Source organism: Phoenix dactylifera, chromosome 9, assembly GCF_051530095.1.
Source record: "Phoenix dactylifera cultivar Ajwa chromosome 9, Ajwa_hap1_PhDact_Kaust_v1.1, whole genome shotgun sequence".
Lineage (NCBI taxonomy): Eukaryota > Viridiplantae > Streptophyta > Magnoliopsida > Arecales > Arecaceae > Phoenix > Phoenix dactylifera.
Genome location: NC_143198.1, coordinates 26,259,354 through 26,277,318, shown reverse-complemented (window position 1 = coordinate 26,277,318; position 17,965 = coordinate 26,259,354). Strand labels below are relative to the sequence as shown.

Below are 17,965 nucleotides of genomic sequence, written 5' to 3'. Positions count from 1 at the left end.
TGGTTTGCTCAGATTCAAGACAAACAAGTCATCGTGCACATGGGTGGCAGGAGACATGCAATTAGACCAAAGATCGTGGGATTTGAGCCAGTTTAGGGGAACGTAGCCCTCGTAGCAGCCGCTGGTCGAGAGTGCATAGATCTTTTCCGTCTTAGCCTATTAGCCATAGGATGGAGGCCCGGCCCAGCCCATTAACTCCACAAAGATTCTGCTGTTGCAGGAAATAATCTTGCAGGAAGTTTAAAAGCGTTAAGCTCAATTTGATCTGAATTTCTCCGAATTTGGCCAAGCCAAGTGCAAAGAGAGCTCTAATGACTTTGGAATTGGAGGTTTATTTGGTTGGGGAGAGTTGGATTCTGGAATAGGAATGGGAATCAGTCCCAATTCTAGCCATTTGGTTGGGGGAAATCTCATTTCCTTTCCGATTGCAGAGGAAATGAGAGTGCACTAATCCCTTAAAAATCAATTCCTACTCTTTCTTAGTATTCAAATTTCATTCCAATTCGAATTCCAATTCTAGTCACGAGCCAAACACGTTAAAGGATATGTTCATTTCAATTTCCATTTTAATCCATTCCCATTCTGGTCCCCAACCAAATATGCCCCGGAAAGAAGCGATTTTCAGCAGCGATTAGTAGAGAAAAGCAGGAGAAGAGAAGGGAGGCCCACTACAAGAAAATATAGTTTTTCCGACTAGAAGCTGCCGACGCTAGTTTAGGTGTAGGATTTCCAAAAGTATAAACCGGGCCTGTTCTAAGTTCATTTCTCCAAAGAGGCCTTTGCGTGTTTCAACTTTAGCCAAATACATCTAATGTTCGGTAACCCAGTGTCTTGCCTGAAATAGATCAAGATGTAAGATTTAATAAAAATAATTATAGATTAGCAATCTCTCTAATTGAAGCAAAGCAGAGAGGTATGGTTCGTGCTTCTTTCGTCTGCACGTATGTACTAAAGAAGCAAAGTCCCACTCGATCAAGAGATTGCATGCCTGCAAGCTCGAATTTATTTATGAGCACAGCAAATGTATACTGTCAGCAAGCTCGAAAATCACCTCCATCTAAATGGGTTTCAAAAGCCAAATTTCATGGATGGGGCGGCCCGCCCTCACTATCGAAGTCCTGAATTGCCATTGACACTCATATACTTCAGACACCATATCTATGCACCAAAGTCCTGAAGTGCCATTGACACTCGTACACTTCAGGCACCATCTATGCACCTCAAACAATAGAGTGCCGTTGGCTATAGCGCATTTGACGTATACAGCAGCACTATACTCCACAAAATGCATTTGGAATAGTGGCGGAGCAGGCTTTGTAATTCAAAGCTCCACCTCATCCTTGGCAGCTTTGGGCTATTCCCGCTTATACAACATCATTGTCCCATTGGCGATGCTTAGAGGGGCATATATGGAAGGTCTTGTCTGGGTCATTACTAGGCTGAGAGCAACTACCGTTGCTCTGGAAGGGGACTCGAGGACTACGATCAGTTGGATAACCAATCAGGTGACCTAGATCAATGGTGCTCGTCCTTTTCTCTTGGATATTTGGAGGACCAGTTCAAGATTTTTGTTCAATGGTGCTCTCTCTCTCTCTCTCTCTCTCTCTCTCTCTCTCTCACCCTAGTCGTTTCGTCCCTCATCCTCTCGTCCATCTCCCTCACCCCACAACACCCTTCTTCTTCTTCTTCTCTCTCTCTCTCTCTTTCACACGCGCGCGCGCTTGCTCTCTCTCGTCCTCCCTCCCTGCCCCACCATATAGCCCTCCTTTTCCTCCTCCTCGCTCCCACCCATCCTCCTCTCCTAATTGCCCATTGTCATCCCTTACGCACCACGTCTTGTTAGGCATGCTGGGCTGACTTGGGTCGAACCTATTTGGGCTCCAAGCCGCGCTCGGGTTGCATGAAAATCCGGCCCAATTGCAACCCTAAATTCAATATATAATTGCAGTCGGTTGTGTTTAAAGAGATATAGCTGGACTCACTCATGCCAAGTCTTGCGGCATCTTTTAAGACACTAACCGGCTTAACGGTTAATCCCATAAACACATTTTATGCTTAACAATTTTGAAGGCCGAGCTTAAAGTTTATTTTTGGCAAAAAAAAAAAAAAAATCATACCGAAGCAAAACTCTTCCAAGTGCCGGTTCTTTGAACTCCACTTTATTAATTTTTCAAAATTCCTTTAAATATTACCTTAATGCACTTCTTCTTCTTAGTCTCTTGTGCTCTCAAATCTGCTTGACTCTGACCACATGGGTCTGTCATTGCATGTTCTCTCACGTGTGTGCATGTACGTGCTTATGTCTACTCTTAAATGCAAACTTTTAAGTAGTGTATGATGCTCCGTTCAAACAGTCTTACGTCCTGTATACTAAGCATGCTCCAACCAAGGATCTATAACAGAGACAAAGATGATGACTCCAGGCTCTAATTCCCACATGCTTACACCTCCCAGGTATTCTTCAAACATCTCCAACAGTCTCATATTTCCTATATCTTAAGAATTTATCCATACATAATTGTTAGTTTGAATTACTTCCAATTTGAGGTTGGGAAGTGATGGGGGGGCAAAATGGATCGTCCTGCTCACAACATAGGACCATCCAATTTCAGCCTAATAGACCTCAGCACCGAGCAAGCTAGATCTCAGTTCCGCTAAGAGCCAGTCCGACCTCGAACCTCGCCGAAGGCCAAGACGACCTCGACCGGATCTCTCCGCTCCTACGACCTACAGCAACCTCTTTTAATGCTCATAGTGACGTCCCGAGCTCGGGGCGCCGTGCTGTGTCAAATGCAAGCGAAATAGCTTCTTCGACCGTAGGACTATACAACGACATCTCCGCCCTTGAGACTCGACGACATCTCCGCCCTTGATACTCGATGACATCTCCGTCCGTGATATTCAACAACGCGCTCCGGCCGAGCTCGGGGTGCCCTATACAACAACGTGCCCTGACCCTCAAGCTTGCAGCACCCTACCGAGCAGATCTCAGAATCGGGAGGCTAGACCGACCTCAACGCCCACCAAGCCGACCTCACTAAATATACGTCGCGGCCCCTAAGTCAGCCCGACCTCAATGCTCACTGAGCTGACCTCGCCGAGTATATATTACAGCCTCCAGGCGAGCCCGACCTCGCCCAGCACTCACTGCACCATACTTCACTTAATGGACACACCAAAACACATTGATAAAGGATTATGCTTTGTTGTCCCAGCCATGCCTACTGACAAGGGCGATACCCTGCAGCACACGCCAGCACCATACTGCACGTAGAGACAACCCATGCCATGTACCTCAAGTAAGCTATGGCTATGCGCTACTTGGACATCTCCACGGAGACTATAAATAGTCCTATCACGTAACACCTAAACAACCTTTCGCTGGGCCAACAATATACTCCACGCTAACTTAAGCATCGGAGAGCCCTCACTGGAAACCACGGTGAGATTTTGTGCAGGTACGCCAGCACACGGAAGGTGCCTCTCCTTTCTCTGCTCCGACCGGCAACTCCCTCGGCTCCCCAGGCGTGGTCACCCTCAGGCCAAGTTTGAACCACAACAGGAAGGTCTAACCTCACAATTTCACTAGGTTTAATTATTTTTATTATACTATAACTAGCACTGGCAGACATGCCATATACCTGCTTTGAAAAATAGATCCGCTTTGGACATGAAGGATACTTATGAATACAAGCGCTCCCTTGCTCCGAAGAAACTAAGTGGACTATAGCATAGCATTGGCGTTCCGCTTTGATTTGCAGGGAAGAGGCACTCTAAATTCCACAAAGAGCGTCGCAAAGTTTTATAGGCACTTTCTATTGTGAGTTGTTTAAAAAATATAATATATTGTGTGAAGTTAAATTGGTTTTTTGGACTAGCTTTAGTCCATTCATATATTAAAAAAATAGAAATTAATTTCTTTTATTAAATATTTTTCAAAGCTCGTATGAACTTTTGAATTTTATAAAACCATTGTAACAAGAACCACACTGTCTATTATGAATTGGTTTAGAAAAGCATAAAGTTCCATGTATCTTTAATTGTTTAGAAAAATAATATAATTGTTTAAAAGTTAAAATTTCTTTTTTTTAAATTATTTTTTAAAATTTTATATTGTTCAAATTTTAAAATTAAACTTGACAGCTGTGGGATTTGAACCCACGCCCTTTCGGACCAGAGCCTAAATCTGGCGCCTTAGACCACTCGGCCAAACTGTCAGCTATGAAAGTGAAAGAAGACTTTAATTATTTAATAGATCAAAGCTGAGTTCACCTGAGGAACAATTTGGAATTTTCCACTAAAACATAAATAAGGAGTTAAAATTAGAGCCACAAATGATATTTTGACAATTCAAAAATAAAAAAATTCACTTTGGATAACTTAATAATAAAATAATCGAAAGCTTATTGGATCAAGCTTAGACATGATCCACATCCAAACCAAAATCAAATAAATAATCCAATAATAAATCATATCCATAAATAAGTATATGTGCAAACTTTAAACCTCTCCAACTGGAAAGGGATGCCAACAAGTTACGGTTTGTTGGCTTTCATATGCATTATCCTTTGGATTCACATATAGAAGCTAGAGTTTTGTCCATATTCTCTACTACTTTAGCATTCCAGAAAGAATTATATCATCACTTGATCTTATCTATTACTTTCAGTACCTTAAGGATCCAACTCACCAGATCACTAGTGAGACTTAGGGCATGCATGAGGTTGCCTGGAGTACTAGTTTATTCGTCGCAAGCTTCATCCCATGCCCTTTTCTTTCTGCTTGTACGTATACAGATCCTTGGATCTATAGCAACCAAAATCCAATTCAATAATATTTTAAAATTAATTTTGATTATCCGAATATTATTTAATAATTTATTAAATTTATTTTTTATTTAAATTTTATGTTTGAGGTTGATTTCGGAGCTAAATAATTAGTTATTTGCCTCCATTGACGCGTAAGTGACCTTATTTTTCGAGAAGAGAAAGGATATTACCAAATTGCAACCGTTCGTGTCGCCACCCCGCTCTTTTTTCCTCCATTCAACCTCGCGCTTCAGGTGGAAATGGAGACCTTGACCTCTCTCTCCCTCTTCCCTTCCCCCACCTCTCTCTCTCTCTCTCTCTCTCTCTCTCTCTCTCTCTTCCCTTTCTTCCTTTCTTCTTCTTCTTCCTTACATTCTTGATTCCGCGGTTGCGCCACCGGCCATGGCTGCCTCCCTCATGACCGCCGCCGTCGACCTGAAGGCGGCTGCCGCCCGCCGCCTCCGCCGCGGCCGACCCCCCGCGGCTATCTGGAAGAGACGGATCCTCGCCATCGCTCTTCTCGCCACCGCCATCACCGCCGTCCTCACCGGCTTCGTCCCCTTGTCCCCCACCATCAGTCTCCTCTTCCCTCCCTCCACCTTCCCTGCGTCCTCCTCCGCCTACTTCAATTCCTCGGTATCCCTTCTCTCCGTCACCCCTCCTCCGCCTCCTCTTATTCGCCAGCCAATTCCTAAACGAACAGCCTCTCGTCCTCCTCCAATCCGGAATCGTGGTTCCGCAGGCGTAAATTCTGGTGCTGGCGATGCAAAGGTCCCACCTTTTCCTTTCTTAATTGGGAAAGTTTACTCAATTTCGTGAGAAGAAACTAATTGCTTCTTTAATTTTATATTTAGGAATCATATTTGTCGATGTCACCAGATGAGCAACTCAGGTATGCCAAGAGGGAGATTGAGAATGCCCCTTTAGTTGTGGATGATCCTGAGTTATTTGCTCCATTGTTTCGAAATGTATCAGTTTTCAAGAGGTGGGAATCATTACAGATACCTTCTATTTGGCTGTTTAATATTGCACTTTTGTCTGTTCAATTTGGTGATATGCTTTTCTTTGTGGGGATTAATTAATTGGATTGTAGTTGTTTCTTGTTGACTGTACCAATATATATGTTAGGTTGTTAAGTACCATCAAGGTAAGCTAACTCTAAGAAGAGAAAGAGAAAAACGAGAAAACTTGATTCATTGAGTAATAAAACAGTAAGCTGCCCATTTGTTACTTATAATGTATTAACAGGTCTGGTTAATACTGTTTTGGCCAGGCAATGACTACTGCAAAAGGATAATACAAATATCTTGGGAAGTTGTTCACCAGTTGTGGTTAATATTCCCCTTGAAACTACTAGAAACCTTATCAACCCAGGGTTAGTTTATGGACGCAAATCAGTGTTTGCATGAGGACTATCTTAGAAAACTAGCCTACTTATATAAAATTCGCAGATGCTTCCCTCGTTATATATTTTTGAGAGATATCGCCACTCATTTCATTGATCAATGAAATGGGTGATTCTCTAGCTCTATAGGCTCATTTTGCAGGGACATAATCATCCTGGTAGCTATGCTAAAATTTAGGTTGGGGGGGGGGGGGGTGTGGAAGTGGGGAGGGAATGAGATTTGATATTATAATATTTTGTACCTGAATCAAGATGTGGATCCAGTTATGAATAAATAATTTAATGTAACCTACCTTTTTTCCACGTAATTAGAGCAGTTTTTAAGTTATCTTTCTTTGCTATCTTTTACAAATGGTGTAATTATAACTGGATCCTTTTGACATCCATATTTAAGTATAACTTTTCTTTTGGAGGACATTTAAATTATCTATTTTTACATGCTGTTTATTTCATTTTTTTTCCTTCATTTCCTTTATCAGTTATAATTTCTTCTTCTGGTCCTTTTGGAATTTCTCACTCCAAATTAATAGAAAAATCTTTGCACTCCCAAATAAATTGTGGATACCCTCAAAAGTTTAAAGAAGAAAATCTGAGATAAAACAAGATAAATTTGATTCATCAGCAATAGTCATACATATGTAAAAAAGAAGACATAAGAAATCCAAAGAATCCAGCAAGAAGCATAGCATAAAAAGAAACCTATTGGTCTGTCTATCCACTTATCTATGGTGTATAAAACAACATGCTGTCAAGAAAGAATTAAGGTGGGAGAAAGGGAAGAACAATAAAGCAGACATCTCTGCAAGAAAAAGTGGAAAAAAGAAAAAGATCCGGGGGAGAATTTTGTTAGAAATCTGACAGAAATTCTATTTCTTATTCATTGTTGTCAATACTTCATGGTTAAAAAAAATGTGGAGGCAACAAGTCATCCTTTTTGAATCTAAGTTAACCTTATACTTTTAGGTTTCCAAAGTAATCAACATGACATATTTTATTTGATTATCTTTCAGATAGGCTTCTTCCTTTTAATAGGTTAACTGACGTCAAAATGGGTTTACAATATTCCTGTATACTCAAGCTCGACCTGTGTTTTTCACCTATGGATCAAAGTCAGAATCAGTAGTATGACTCCACCCGACAGCAATAAAGTCCATGTAATAATGTCAAGGTTAAGGACTAAGGAGCCTATGTCCCTGGAGTCCACCCTTATATTCTTAACCAGCTTGGTTTTCAATATTGTGAACTTGCCTTGTGCCTGTCTGTGCTATTTTCTCCCCTGCAGATGAGTTGTGCAGTAATTTCAGAAAAAATCTTAACAGCCCTACTTCTAAGAGTTCTTTGCATTTGGGTTTTGGTTTCATCGGAGATGGATATGACACATCCCTAATGTTGTCTTACACTTGGTCAATTTCATGTCTGAAAATTGAGCTTTCTATCAGAATCTGAAAGTATCAGTCTAATTTGTTTGTTCTGGATTGATTTTGATATAGTAGGTGGCCAATGTTTTATCTTTTATTTTTAATTGGAATATTTTTATTTTTTATCAGCACATCACTGTTGTACCTACTTGAAAACAATATTTCAGCATCTTGTGCCAGCTTACTTGTTTTGATACTCGGAACTACAATATTTAATTAACATTTTCTTTTGTAAGCCGTTACAGTTGAAGTGCATTATGTAATAGACAAACTCTTAACATTCTTACACTGACCAGATATCTTCTTAAGGAACCATTAAAGCAATGACTTAAAGCTGTTATTTGTTCAGGAGCTATGAACTGATGGAAAGAATTCTGAAAGTTTATATCTATGAAGATGGGCCAACACCCATTTTCCACACTCCAGAGCTTCAAGGCATCTATGCATCTGAAGGATGGTTCATGAAATTGATGGAGGAGAACTGGCGATTTGTGGTGACAAATCCAAGCAAAGCTCACTTATTCTACCTTCCCTATAGTTCGCGTCAGCTAGGACTTACTCTCTACGTGCGTAATTCACATAATTTGAGGCCCTTATCACTCTTCTTGAGGGACTATGTGAATATGATTGCTGCCAAATATCCTTTCTGGAATCGAACTAGAGGAGCAGATCATTTTCTAGTTGCTTGCCATGATTGGGTAAGTTTACCTGACTGTCCATATAGATTATATTAGTTTTCTAAATTATATGAACATATCTTCCTACTCTTGCAATAATCATAGGCTTCATGTATAGTCTTTGCTGCTGGTGTTATCACCTGCCTCTATTTTCATCTTTCTTCTTTTCCAAGTGTCAATGCATATCTGATAACTGAGAATTTGCTAGAAAAGGATATTCAGCTATTCTGATTTTTCCCATTTTGTGGAGCAAATATCTGATTATGTTAAGCCACATGACGGTGAGATATATTGTAATTGGTTGAAGCACATAAATTTTCTTAAGAACATCGAGCTGCTCAGAAAGGCAATAATCAGAAGTGAGATACTCTATCTGGCATTCTACATCCGATATACCTTTTCTGGATATTGTAAATATTGCACAATCTAGAGAATAGATCAAAAGTAACTGTTCTACTAGATAACCATATTAAAATTATTAAATATATTGAAAAATTCTAACAACAGTTTTAATCATGCTTGTATACACAATAATTGCTGATAACCAACGTTTTAAGTTTTGGTAGAAATGGATTAATTTTTGCTGACGCCAAACTAAAATGGACACCTAGTTTTGAGTTTCAATCATTTTCATTAGTTTCAGCCAGTTTCTAGTAAAACTGACTGATTTCATTCCAATTTTGGTGGTTTCGGCCATTTTCGGTCAAACTGACTGGAACAAGCAATAGATTATGTCTTTTTGATGGTGTTTACAAATATTTATTTATTTAAGTACTTAAGCTATATACTATCGATTTTCAAAAGTTTTTCCTTCTTTTCGTGAGTTAAAAGACGTGATAGATGATAAATTTAACCCTTCTTAGGCGAAGAAAACTGTTATTACCATACTTTATAAAGACTAACATGAGCAACTAGATACAATATATTTCATATAATAACATATTCTTTCATATAAGGTAGAAATAGCATTCTATAATTACATGAGTTTAATTAAATAGAAGCTTTATTTCAAAAATATAAGAAAAAATATCTAATTTCAATATACTTGTGGGTTCCACCAAAAGTAAAATATAACAACTTTTTAGAGAAGTGAAGTTCAAGAAGTAAATAATATATGTGTATGTTCATATTACAAATTACCAGTATGTTTAATCTCACTTATATTCAATATTTACTTCCGTCTAAATGTGTTGAGAGTCGAGACTACACAAATAAAGAACCTAGATAACACAAAATACTCTAAAATATTGTGTTATTATTATTCTTTGTTTTTCTTCTATTTTTTTTTTTTATTTGTTTGTGAAACTTTAAAACTTGGGGCGGCACTTCCAAAACAACTGAAATTGCTGAAATCAGAACTCCAGAGGCCTGGTCAAAACTTAAACTGAGTTTTCAAACCTTGCTTTTAGCAAGATTTTTATTTGAGGCATAAATGCTCTACATACTTGGGTAGGCCATGGCTGCTACATGTCGTGCAAATGACAAATCGTCCCTTTCTTGATGAGGGCCATCTAACACACATGAGTTCCACACCTTAAGTGAGTATAAGGTTGCTTGTAGCTGGTCGGCAGTTCTTGCCTCCATATACATCAGTCTGATGAAGAAGTGCATCTTTTGGTTTTAACATGCTCTGGCAAACCGGTGATGGATCTATAGCCATTACAGTGGAGCTTAAGAGTGTAATAAATGAAACACTATGCAGAAATAAATACAATCTATATTTTTATCCTCAAAAAACAAAAATAGAAAAAGGTACAGATGGTTGAGCAACCTTGCATTTGTTACGCATGAAAGCAAGTGAGTTTCTTTGTCAATATCGGAATGCATATAAATGATTTCATGCAAAAAAAAATTGCCTCTTTAACACCTGAGGGTGGTCCAAAACAACACATTATAACAGGTCCCTGTTTATCTAAAAGTTGGTGATGATTGCTTTGACATCACAATTTTTTCTCCATTAAAAAAACAAAACTATATGACTAGGATGAATGATATCAATTACTCATCTTGTTTCTTTTGTCTGTGGAATGCATCTCATGAAATTAGCATTTCATCATTGTTGTAATATCATTCGACCCTATCTTTTAATTCTTTATCATTTCCAATTCATGCAGTGACTTGCCTGTTTATAGATTGGAACACTCAGTTACTGGCTAGCATCTAATAGAGGCTCATATACATTTTCAAAGAAAATTTGATTCTATAACCATCTGCACATCTTTTTAAGTTTGGAAAATTTGGAAATTCTTAGAATTTTTGAAGGAAAAATACATTGCTAAAATGAGACATCTTGAAATTAAAATTCCTAACAAAATCTTGTTAAAGGGATTTCTTGAAAAGTGTTTTAAGAGAACTTATTTCGATGAGTATTTTAACTCGTCAACTAGCTTGCAAATATGCCTGCGACTATTTTTTCTTTTATCATTTTATTGACCAAGTATACACAGATATTCTTGGGACATGTAAATATATGTGTGTAAGTATGTAAATTTTCTTCTTATTGGAGCATAAATATATGGAAAGTTTTCAAATTTCACATGTCAGAATCCGTGGCATAAAATTTGTTGTCTTGATCTGCATACCATAAATTTTATAAAGAATGTATGTGTTTTATTTTAGTATGGTTCTTTTGCTCTGGTTCACTTTTGTGTTTTGTGCTCTGGCAACTCTGGTTGCATCCTTCTTCTTGGATTTTCTTCAGGGGCCTTACACAACAACAGCCCATGAAGAGCTGCGTGAGAACACCATCAAAGCTTTATGCAATGCAGATGTTTCGGAGGGAATTTTTGTTCGTGAGAAAGATGTGTCCCTCCCTGAAACAACCATCAGATCACCAAAGAACCCCCTCAGAAATGTAGGTGGTGGAAAACCTGTTTCCAAACGTTCTTTTCTTGCATTCTATGCTGGGAACATGCATGGGAGGGTCAGACCCATCCTGAACAAGTATTGGGGTGATGATGAAGATATGAGAATCTACCGTCGCCTGCCAAACAGGGTATCCAAAAATATGTCATACGTCCAACACATGAAGTCGAGCAAATTCTGCATCTGTCCTATGGGCTATGAGGTAAACAGCCCAAGGATTGTGGAGGCTATATATTACGAGTGTGTTCCAGTGATCATAGCAGATAATTTTGTGCTTCCTTTTGATGAAGTGTTCGATTGGAGTGCTTTTGCAGTTGTTGTAGCAGAGCAGGATATACCTAACTTGAAAAATATTCTTTTAGGAATTCCTCTCAGAAGATATATGTCTATGCTTGCTGGTGTGAAGATGTTGCAGAAGCACTTCTTGTGGCATGCCAAGCCACTGAAGTATGACATTTTTCACATGATTCTGCATTCAATTTGGTTTAACAGATTGAACCGGATTCAACTTCAGCAGTAACAATGTTTGCTGCAATAATTCATGCAAGCTTATCAAGTTAGAATATCATTGTTTAAAGATGAGAGCTTCTTTGTCATCTTGAACCATGAGGAGACTGATTACTATTTGGCATGCCGATTGGAGAAGATGATTTGAGTTAAAGCCTGTCCTTGATACAAAAATCTGATTTGTATATGTTTCGAGTCTTTTTCCACCTGGCAGACTGGCTGTTTTTCATAGTTGAAGATCCAGAGGTTTGAACACAAATGTTTCTCCAATGAGAACAGGCAGTCGGAATAGGGAAGTTCACTTCAGGTATGAAAGCATATGTTGTTTTATCTTGCTTTGGTTTTTATGTTGATTGAGGTCAATCATTCTCTATTTATTCAAAATAATAATGGCCATCAGGCATGAGGGTCTTTGGTACCCAATTAGATAAAAATCAAGAAATACAGTGGGTATCCACATCCAATGTTCGAACCATGGGCCTCTCATAAGTGGAGAGGGGTGCCAACCAGCTCAAACAAGGTTGGTTGGCAAGTGGAATTAACTCTTTTTTTGTTCATACTTGCCACCATCAGATTCCTGGTAAATAAAAAATGACATGCCCAAAAGTAACAATTTTATTCCAAATTCTGGTGCTTTGTTTGCAGGTTCTTTTTCCAGATTTTGAGGGCAAGGGAGGGATCCCATCTGACTTCATTGAGAGGACTTTTTGCTGGTCTATTATTTTTTAGAATTTTTTGTAAACAGCAGAATGGAAGAGCACCAAGAAATGATCCACAACTCAAGTAATTCTTCAACACTTGTGGAATAAGAAGAGAGATTGTAAAGTTGGTACTCCTACCCTATTCAAAAATTCTTTCAAGAATAATTCCCATTGTATGTTACACATAAAAGATAGCACGTGATTCTTTTGTAACTTCTTGAGTGAATTCCTTTTTTGGCAATATCTATGATGGTATCATCACTGAACATGTTGCATAATAGTCTATGTTGTAGCTCATGTGTGAAAGATTCTTGTTAAGCCTATAATGTTATTTTGAGAAGGTCTATAATGTTATTGACACAATAATACCAATATTGACCCTAGTTGAGAATTTTCAATTTGCTTTGATATCGTCATTGTATACCGTAGTATAGTCAGCCTTGATTTTTTTTAGTGACTAAATTTATTTATTTATTTATATATTTTTGTTGCTTGTGATTGGCACTTCATACATTGAGTATGTAGTGCCAAAATGACCAAATTATTATTTTTGGTATCAAGATTAATAAGACTAGTTATATTAAACGTTGGCATTGCTTGTTAGGACAAAAGGAAAGTTTGAGAGCTCTACATTATGGGAAAATTGATTAAATCAATACCAATCTTGTTTGGCATTAATTTTGTAGTTTAAATATTAAAATAGGATTCATCTGTGCCCTTTACGGGGGCTCCACTCAATAATCCAGAATTCTTGGTTATAATTACTTAGAACTACTTACTTAGAACTACTCTCTGCCATGGTACCTCAATGGGATCCGGTTTGTATCCTTCGCGCGAGAAAAGATTCACCTTCTTTTATGTAAATCCACCATTAGATCATCCACTACACAGATCTCAAAGCGATCAAAATTTTGTCATTCATCTCCTGCACAGATCTCGAAGTAATTGGTGGATAATCCAACGGTGGATTCATGCGAAGCAAGAAGGCGGATTCTTGTTTCGCGTGAAAGATACAACCCTGACCCACCTCAATGCCATAATAAATTTGTTCCATCCTTATACTAGCATTGTGATGTCAACTCATGTTTTAGTTTGTTATTATTGTGCATCCTGTACCAGGGGTCTTATCTTCCGTAAATATGTGTCAAAGTGAAGAAAACAGGAGACCTATCTTCATATTGGCAGCGAAAACTGTATGGAGCTAAATCCTTTGCTTTGTCATCTACTCCTTGTCTTCAAAGCATTTGAACTTCCTCGTAAAGGAAGTATCGAAAGGACTTGAAATGCTCACTCTATGCATTTGCTAAGCTCAAGCAGTCTCTCAAGTTTATGCATTCCTAAATTGAGAGACAAAGATCCATCAGTATAGTTTACTCTTTTCATCATATGCCATCCCTCTTGATTTGGGTTCATCCATTCTTTTCTTTTATTTGCTGTGTAACTGTTGAGTAATCAGCAATGAGCCAATGACTCTAGCGAGTTGTTGTGGTATAATGTATGGTGTGACCTTTTGGCCTTGGATCCTAGTCCAGTTGGTTCAATAGAAAAGGTAAAGAAATAATTATATTTAAAAAACTTTGTAATGGGTAATTAAGATAGGACTGGCTATTTGACCCTCAGCTAGTCCTCTCTGCCTTAACTTTTTCAACTGATCTTTGATGCCTATTTGTTGCTGATTGTTCACCCAATTTGTTCTTTATAATTAAACATATGGAGGGTGTTTTCATGCACAGCTAGATCTTGATATTTCATGACTTCAATACTGGTTGCGTGTTTCAAAGCAAGGCTAATCCTGATTTTTGACATTATAAATTATGATTTGTAATGCTAGTCCTTTGCTGTGAAATCTCCTGAAAGTCCTAAAATCGCAAGACAGAAGATTTCTACATTGAATATAATTTTTGAGTTCGAGTTTTTCTTCCTTCATCATCTTCTCTTTTTTCCCCCTCATTTTTTAACCTTCTTTTTTTAACAGCAAAATGCCTTGTATAATATCTTAATTTTTGATGTTTAAAAATTTAAATGTAAGAAAAAGATAAGTTCATGACCTAGAAATTAAAATCCTCCAAATGCAGCCTTACCGAGCAGTCTAACAAAAAGGAGCATAAAGGTTAATAACATACGCACAGATCAATAAAGCAGTGAAAATATCTAAATTTAACAGGCCTCCAAGAGAGGTTACATATGTAGAGATCAATAAGACCATATGTCAATTTGGATAAAATGCATCGATGCCTAAAATAGAGCATATACCGACAATTTCAAGAAGCTAATTTTACACCTGTATCAGTCAAAAATCTTAAAATTAAACAGCCTCCAAATTGATGGTAGCAGCACATAATTCTGGACTCCTGGATACTACAAAATCTTGCTGTGAGAAGGTCCAAATTGTGTGCTTTGTGAATTTCATATCATCATATGCATGCTTTAATATTTGTTTGCATGTCAATTGTATGTTAATTATCAATATTATGAACTTGGCTACATAAACCAACTTCTTAATAACAAATGAAGGGACCTTTGTGCAATTCAGAAGCAAACCTGGCAAATTGTCCAAAAATAATCTAGAAGAAGGTTTTTTTTTTTAAAAAAAGAATCTGATCATAAATTATGAGCAACAGAACAAGGAAAAATCAAACTAGGGTTGGCAGGTCAGGTGAAAAGGCTGAGTATTGTTTAATAGCTGCAGATGCAACTAAACTCGCACCATTCTCACTTGGTCTATGTAATATCAGTGTGTACTCCAGATTTTATTGTTATTCTGTGATTGAATATAGTACCTGAGGTAATTCAGACTTGTATTTTGAGAGAAAGTTGCTCACAAATTATTCATTATCTTATAAGTAGATCTTGATAGAGTGCAAGACTTAGTACAATGATTAGATTGCTCGAATATGCTTTTTCGTGCGAGAGGCTGGAGTGGATGGCGAGACGAGCGGGGACGAGCCTGGCGTCGGCCTTCTTCTTCGAGTCCCTGAAGCCGGTAATCCTGCTATCAACCTCCGCCGCCGCCGGAAGATGTGAGTGACGGCGAGGAAGCGAGATCCGTGTCCCTTTCCTATTTCTCATCTTTTTTCCTTTTCTTTGGATTCTTGATTTGCTTCTTGATTACTTGTTTCTCGTTTTCTTGCTTTCTCTTCGGATTCTTGAGACGGTTTTCGATTTCTTGGCTGGTTTCTGCGTTCTTTGGATTTTATATATGATTCTTGATTTCTGATTCAGTTTTGGTTTCCTTCGGATACTTCATACGGTTCTTGGTTAGTTGATTGTTGGTTTCTTGTTTTCTTGCCTTTTCTTTGGAGATGGATTCGAGAGATGGTGTCTGGTTTTGGTTGGTTCTTGATTATATATGGTGATCTCCGTGTAATGCTGTGTCCTCACTGTGATTTGTCGGGGTCTAGTTTTGTGATGATCATTTCGATCCGGTTCTTTCTCAATGCGTTTTATTCAAAAGTTTGGAGGTGTTGGCGATTTATTTTCGTTTTAGAGTTTTATTTTTATTCTAAGTTCAGTATATTAGATATAATATGTTTTTATTATCAATTTTTTGGTTATTTTAATTGAATGGTTTCCATGTCATGGTTTGTGAATTCTTGGAGAGATCGAGTTCCTCTTTCCCTTAATGGCAATTGAATGTTTTCCATGTCTAATGGTTCTTGAATTCTTGGAGGGATCCAGTTCCTCTTTAACTTAATGGTGGTGAACTGTTCTGCAGGGACTAGAATTGGAAACAATCTAGTCTCTTTCAGATATTCTTCTGGCGACTGAAGTGGTTTTGTTTTCTTTTTGATCTTTCTTTTGTATTATTAGTGATATAGGAATCTGGATTTCTGCTTGAGTTACAATTTTGATGCTCTTGAAAGGGCACTTATTTTTGAGCTTATGATACTTGGGTTTTGATAATCTTTTCTTCCCCATTGATTGATGATGGGGATGAGTTCTTAATATAGCTTCTGTTGGTTATTTCAGTTTGAGTTGCATTTGGAGTTCAAAAATATGTTTCTGAATTGGGTTATTGATCCTACAATCATTCAATTCATGCCAGAGTTCCAAGTTATGTTGTTGACAGGGGAATTTCTTTTTGTTATTAATGTAAGGGTTTCTTGAAATGTTCATTATCTGCTTTACTTTTTTTGCTGATTCTTCTTTGAAATCTTTTATGAGAATTTGATTTCATATTTCTGGTGTTGATTGAAATAAAGATTTGTGATTCATGTTTAAATGTCTTTATCCTTGTCTAGTTATGCTGCACAATGATTCCTCCACAGCTGTAACTAGTTTGCATGTGAATGCAGCTGTTTATTGCAATTTCTATTGTCTATTTTTTCGCTTGATATGCATGTTATGTTTTGTAGGATAGTTTGATTTGGTATCTCTAGTTGATGTCTAAGGCAAAGATCTGTTATTTGCATTGGGGTCTGTCACTAGGATAGCTTACTGGAGCTGTTGGGTGTGGTTTTGTGGTATTGTTAAATCGCTAGACAGTGGATGAGTGGGGTTTTCTTATTGGGCTTGTTGCTTCATTATATTCTGTTTATTTTCATCTAAGAAGCTGGTATGTTCAGTGTCTAAATAGGTATCAGAAGATTTATCCATTCTTTTTCAATGGCTGTCTTTCATATGCATATCTCCCTGCAGATGGCAAACGGGGACTTAAATAGATAATTTGCTGCTATAGGAATCTCTTTCTGTCTTGCTTTTGAACCAGTGACAGTTTTATTTAATGAAACTGAAGGATGTATGCTGTTTGTTTTATTTTCTCCAGCAGTGCTTGATGTTGCAGAATCTATATATCTTTGTGGCATGTGGTAAGCGGACTTCCAATATGTCATGACTCTTTTTTAGTATATATTTGAAGTATTTTTATTAATTTATTGGTTGATTATAAGGTTGTGTCATCTTTCTTTTTGTAAATATGGGTACCTACCTGCTTTATGTTATTGCAAATGCTATCTGGATATTCAATATATTCATTAGACAGTCTTGTGCACTGTGCTTTTTAAATATATTCTGTGGAAAAGGAGACATATTAAAACTTCAGAAAAGAAACCTTTTTTTAACGGAAAATTTAGCATTTAGTAAGGAAAGTTTACAAATAACTATTCCAGAAAGGTTAGCTTTGTAAACTTGAACTCAGCTTGTGATCCATGTGATTGAATAAGAAGAAATGATATCATCAAAGGATGTGATCTTATAATCTGTTGACATATTATTCAGATTATATAGTGCACATAATTTGTGTGAGTAATTTGTTGGGTTGTTGATCAATTTAATTTTACTTTTATTAGTTCTCTGCTCTTTGAGGGCAATGCTAATCATGGCCTATGGAATAGGCTCTCTTCTACCATCTAACGGACCAAGCAGAATCAAGAACCCCGCCTGCCCACCCAGAAAAAAAATTCCCCCCAACCAAAAAAAGACACATTTTCATTTTCATTGTCAACATCTGCTTCCTTTTTATATTTTATTTGTTTATTATTTTGTTTATCCGTTCTTTGTTCTCTGATTACTATTTGTATTTTCATTTCATCTTGATTTGTGTTTCAAGTTTTCATTTATTTTCTATTCATTTTGTCAGGTTATC

General features: G+C 37.5%; 1 protein-coding gene, 1 long non-coding RNA gene and 1 other non-coding gene across 3 annotated transcripts; 2 read left to right on the top strand and 1 right to left on the bottom strand.

Annotated features, from left to right (window-relative positions):
• Positions 1-4,137: 4,137 nt before the first annotated feature.
• On the bottom strand, positions 4,138-4,217 carry TRNAL-UAG (transfer RNA leucine (anticodon UAG)). Its single transcript has one exon. It is a non-coding gene; the product is annotated as a tRNA-Leu (tRNA).
• An 806-nt stretch (positions 4,218-5,023) lies between these two features.
• On the top strand, positions 5,024-12,649 carry LOC103696464 (putative glycosyltransferase At5g03795). Its single transcript, XM_039120292.3, has 5 exons — positions 5,024-5,579; positions 5,663-5,793; positions 7,981-8,329; positions 11,010-11,987; positions 12,326-12,649. Exons 1-4 carry the CDS (start codon positions 5,211-5,213, stop codon positions 11,691-11,693), a joined length of 1,533 nt encoding a protein of 510 aa, XP_038976220.3. The 5' UTR covers positions 5,024-5,210; the 3' UTR covers positions 11,694-11,987; positions 12,326-12,649.
• A 2,629-nt stretch (positions 12,650-15,278) lies between these two features.
• Positions 15,279-17,251, top strand: LOC149752918 (uncharacterized). The gene is made up of 2 exons (XR_016396517.1): positions 15,279-15,364; positions 16,958-17,251. It is a non-coding gene; the product is annotated as an uncharacterized LOC149752918 (long non-coding RNA).
• Positions 17,252-17,965: the final 714 nt, after the last annotated feature.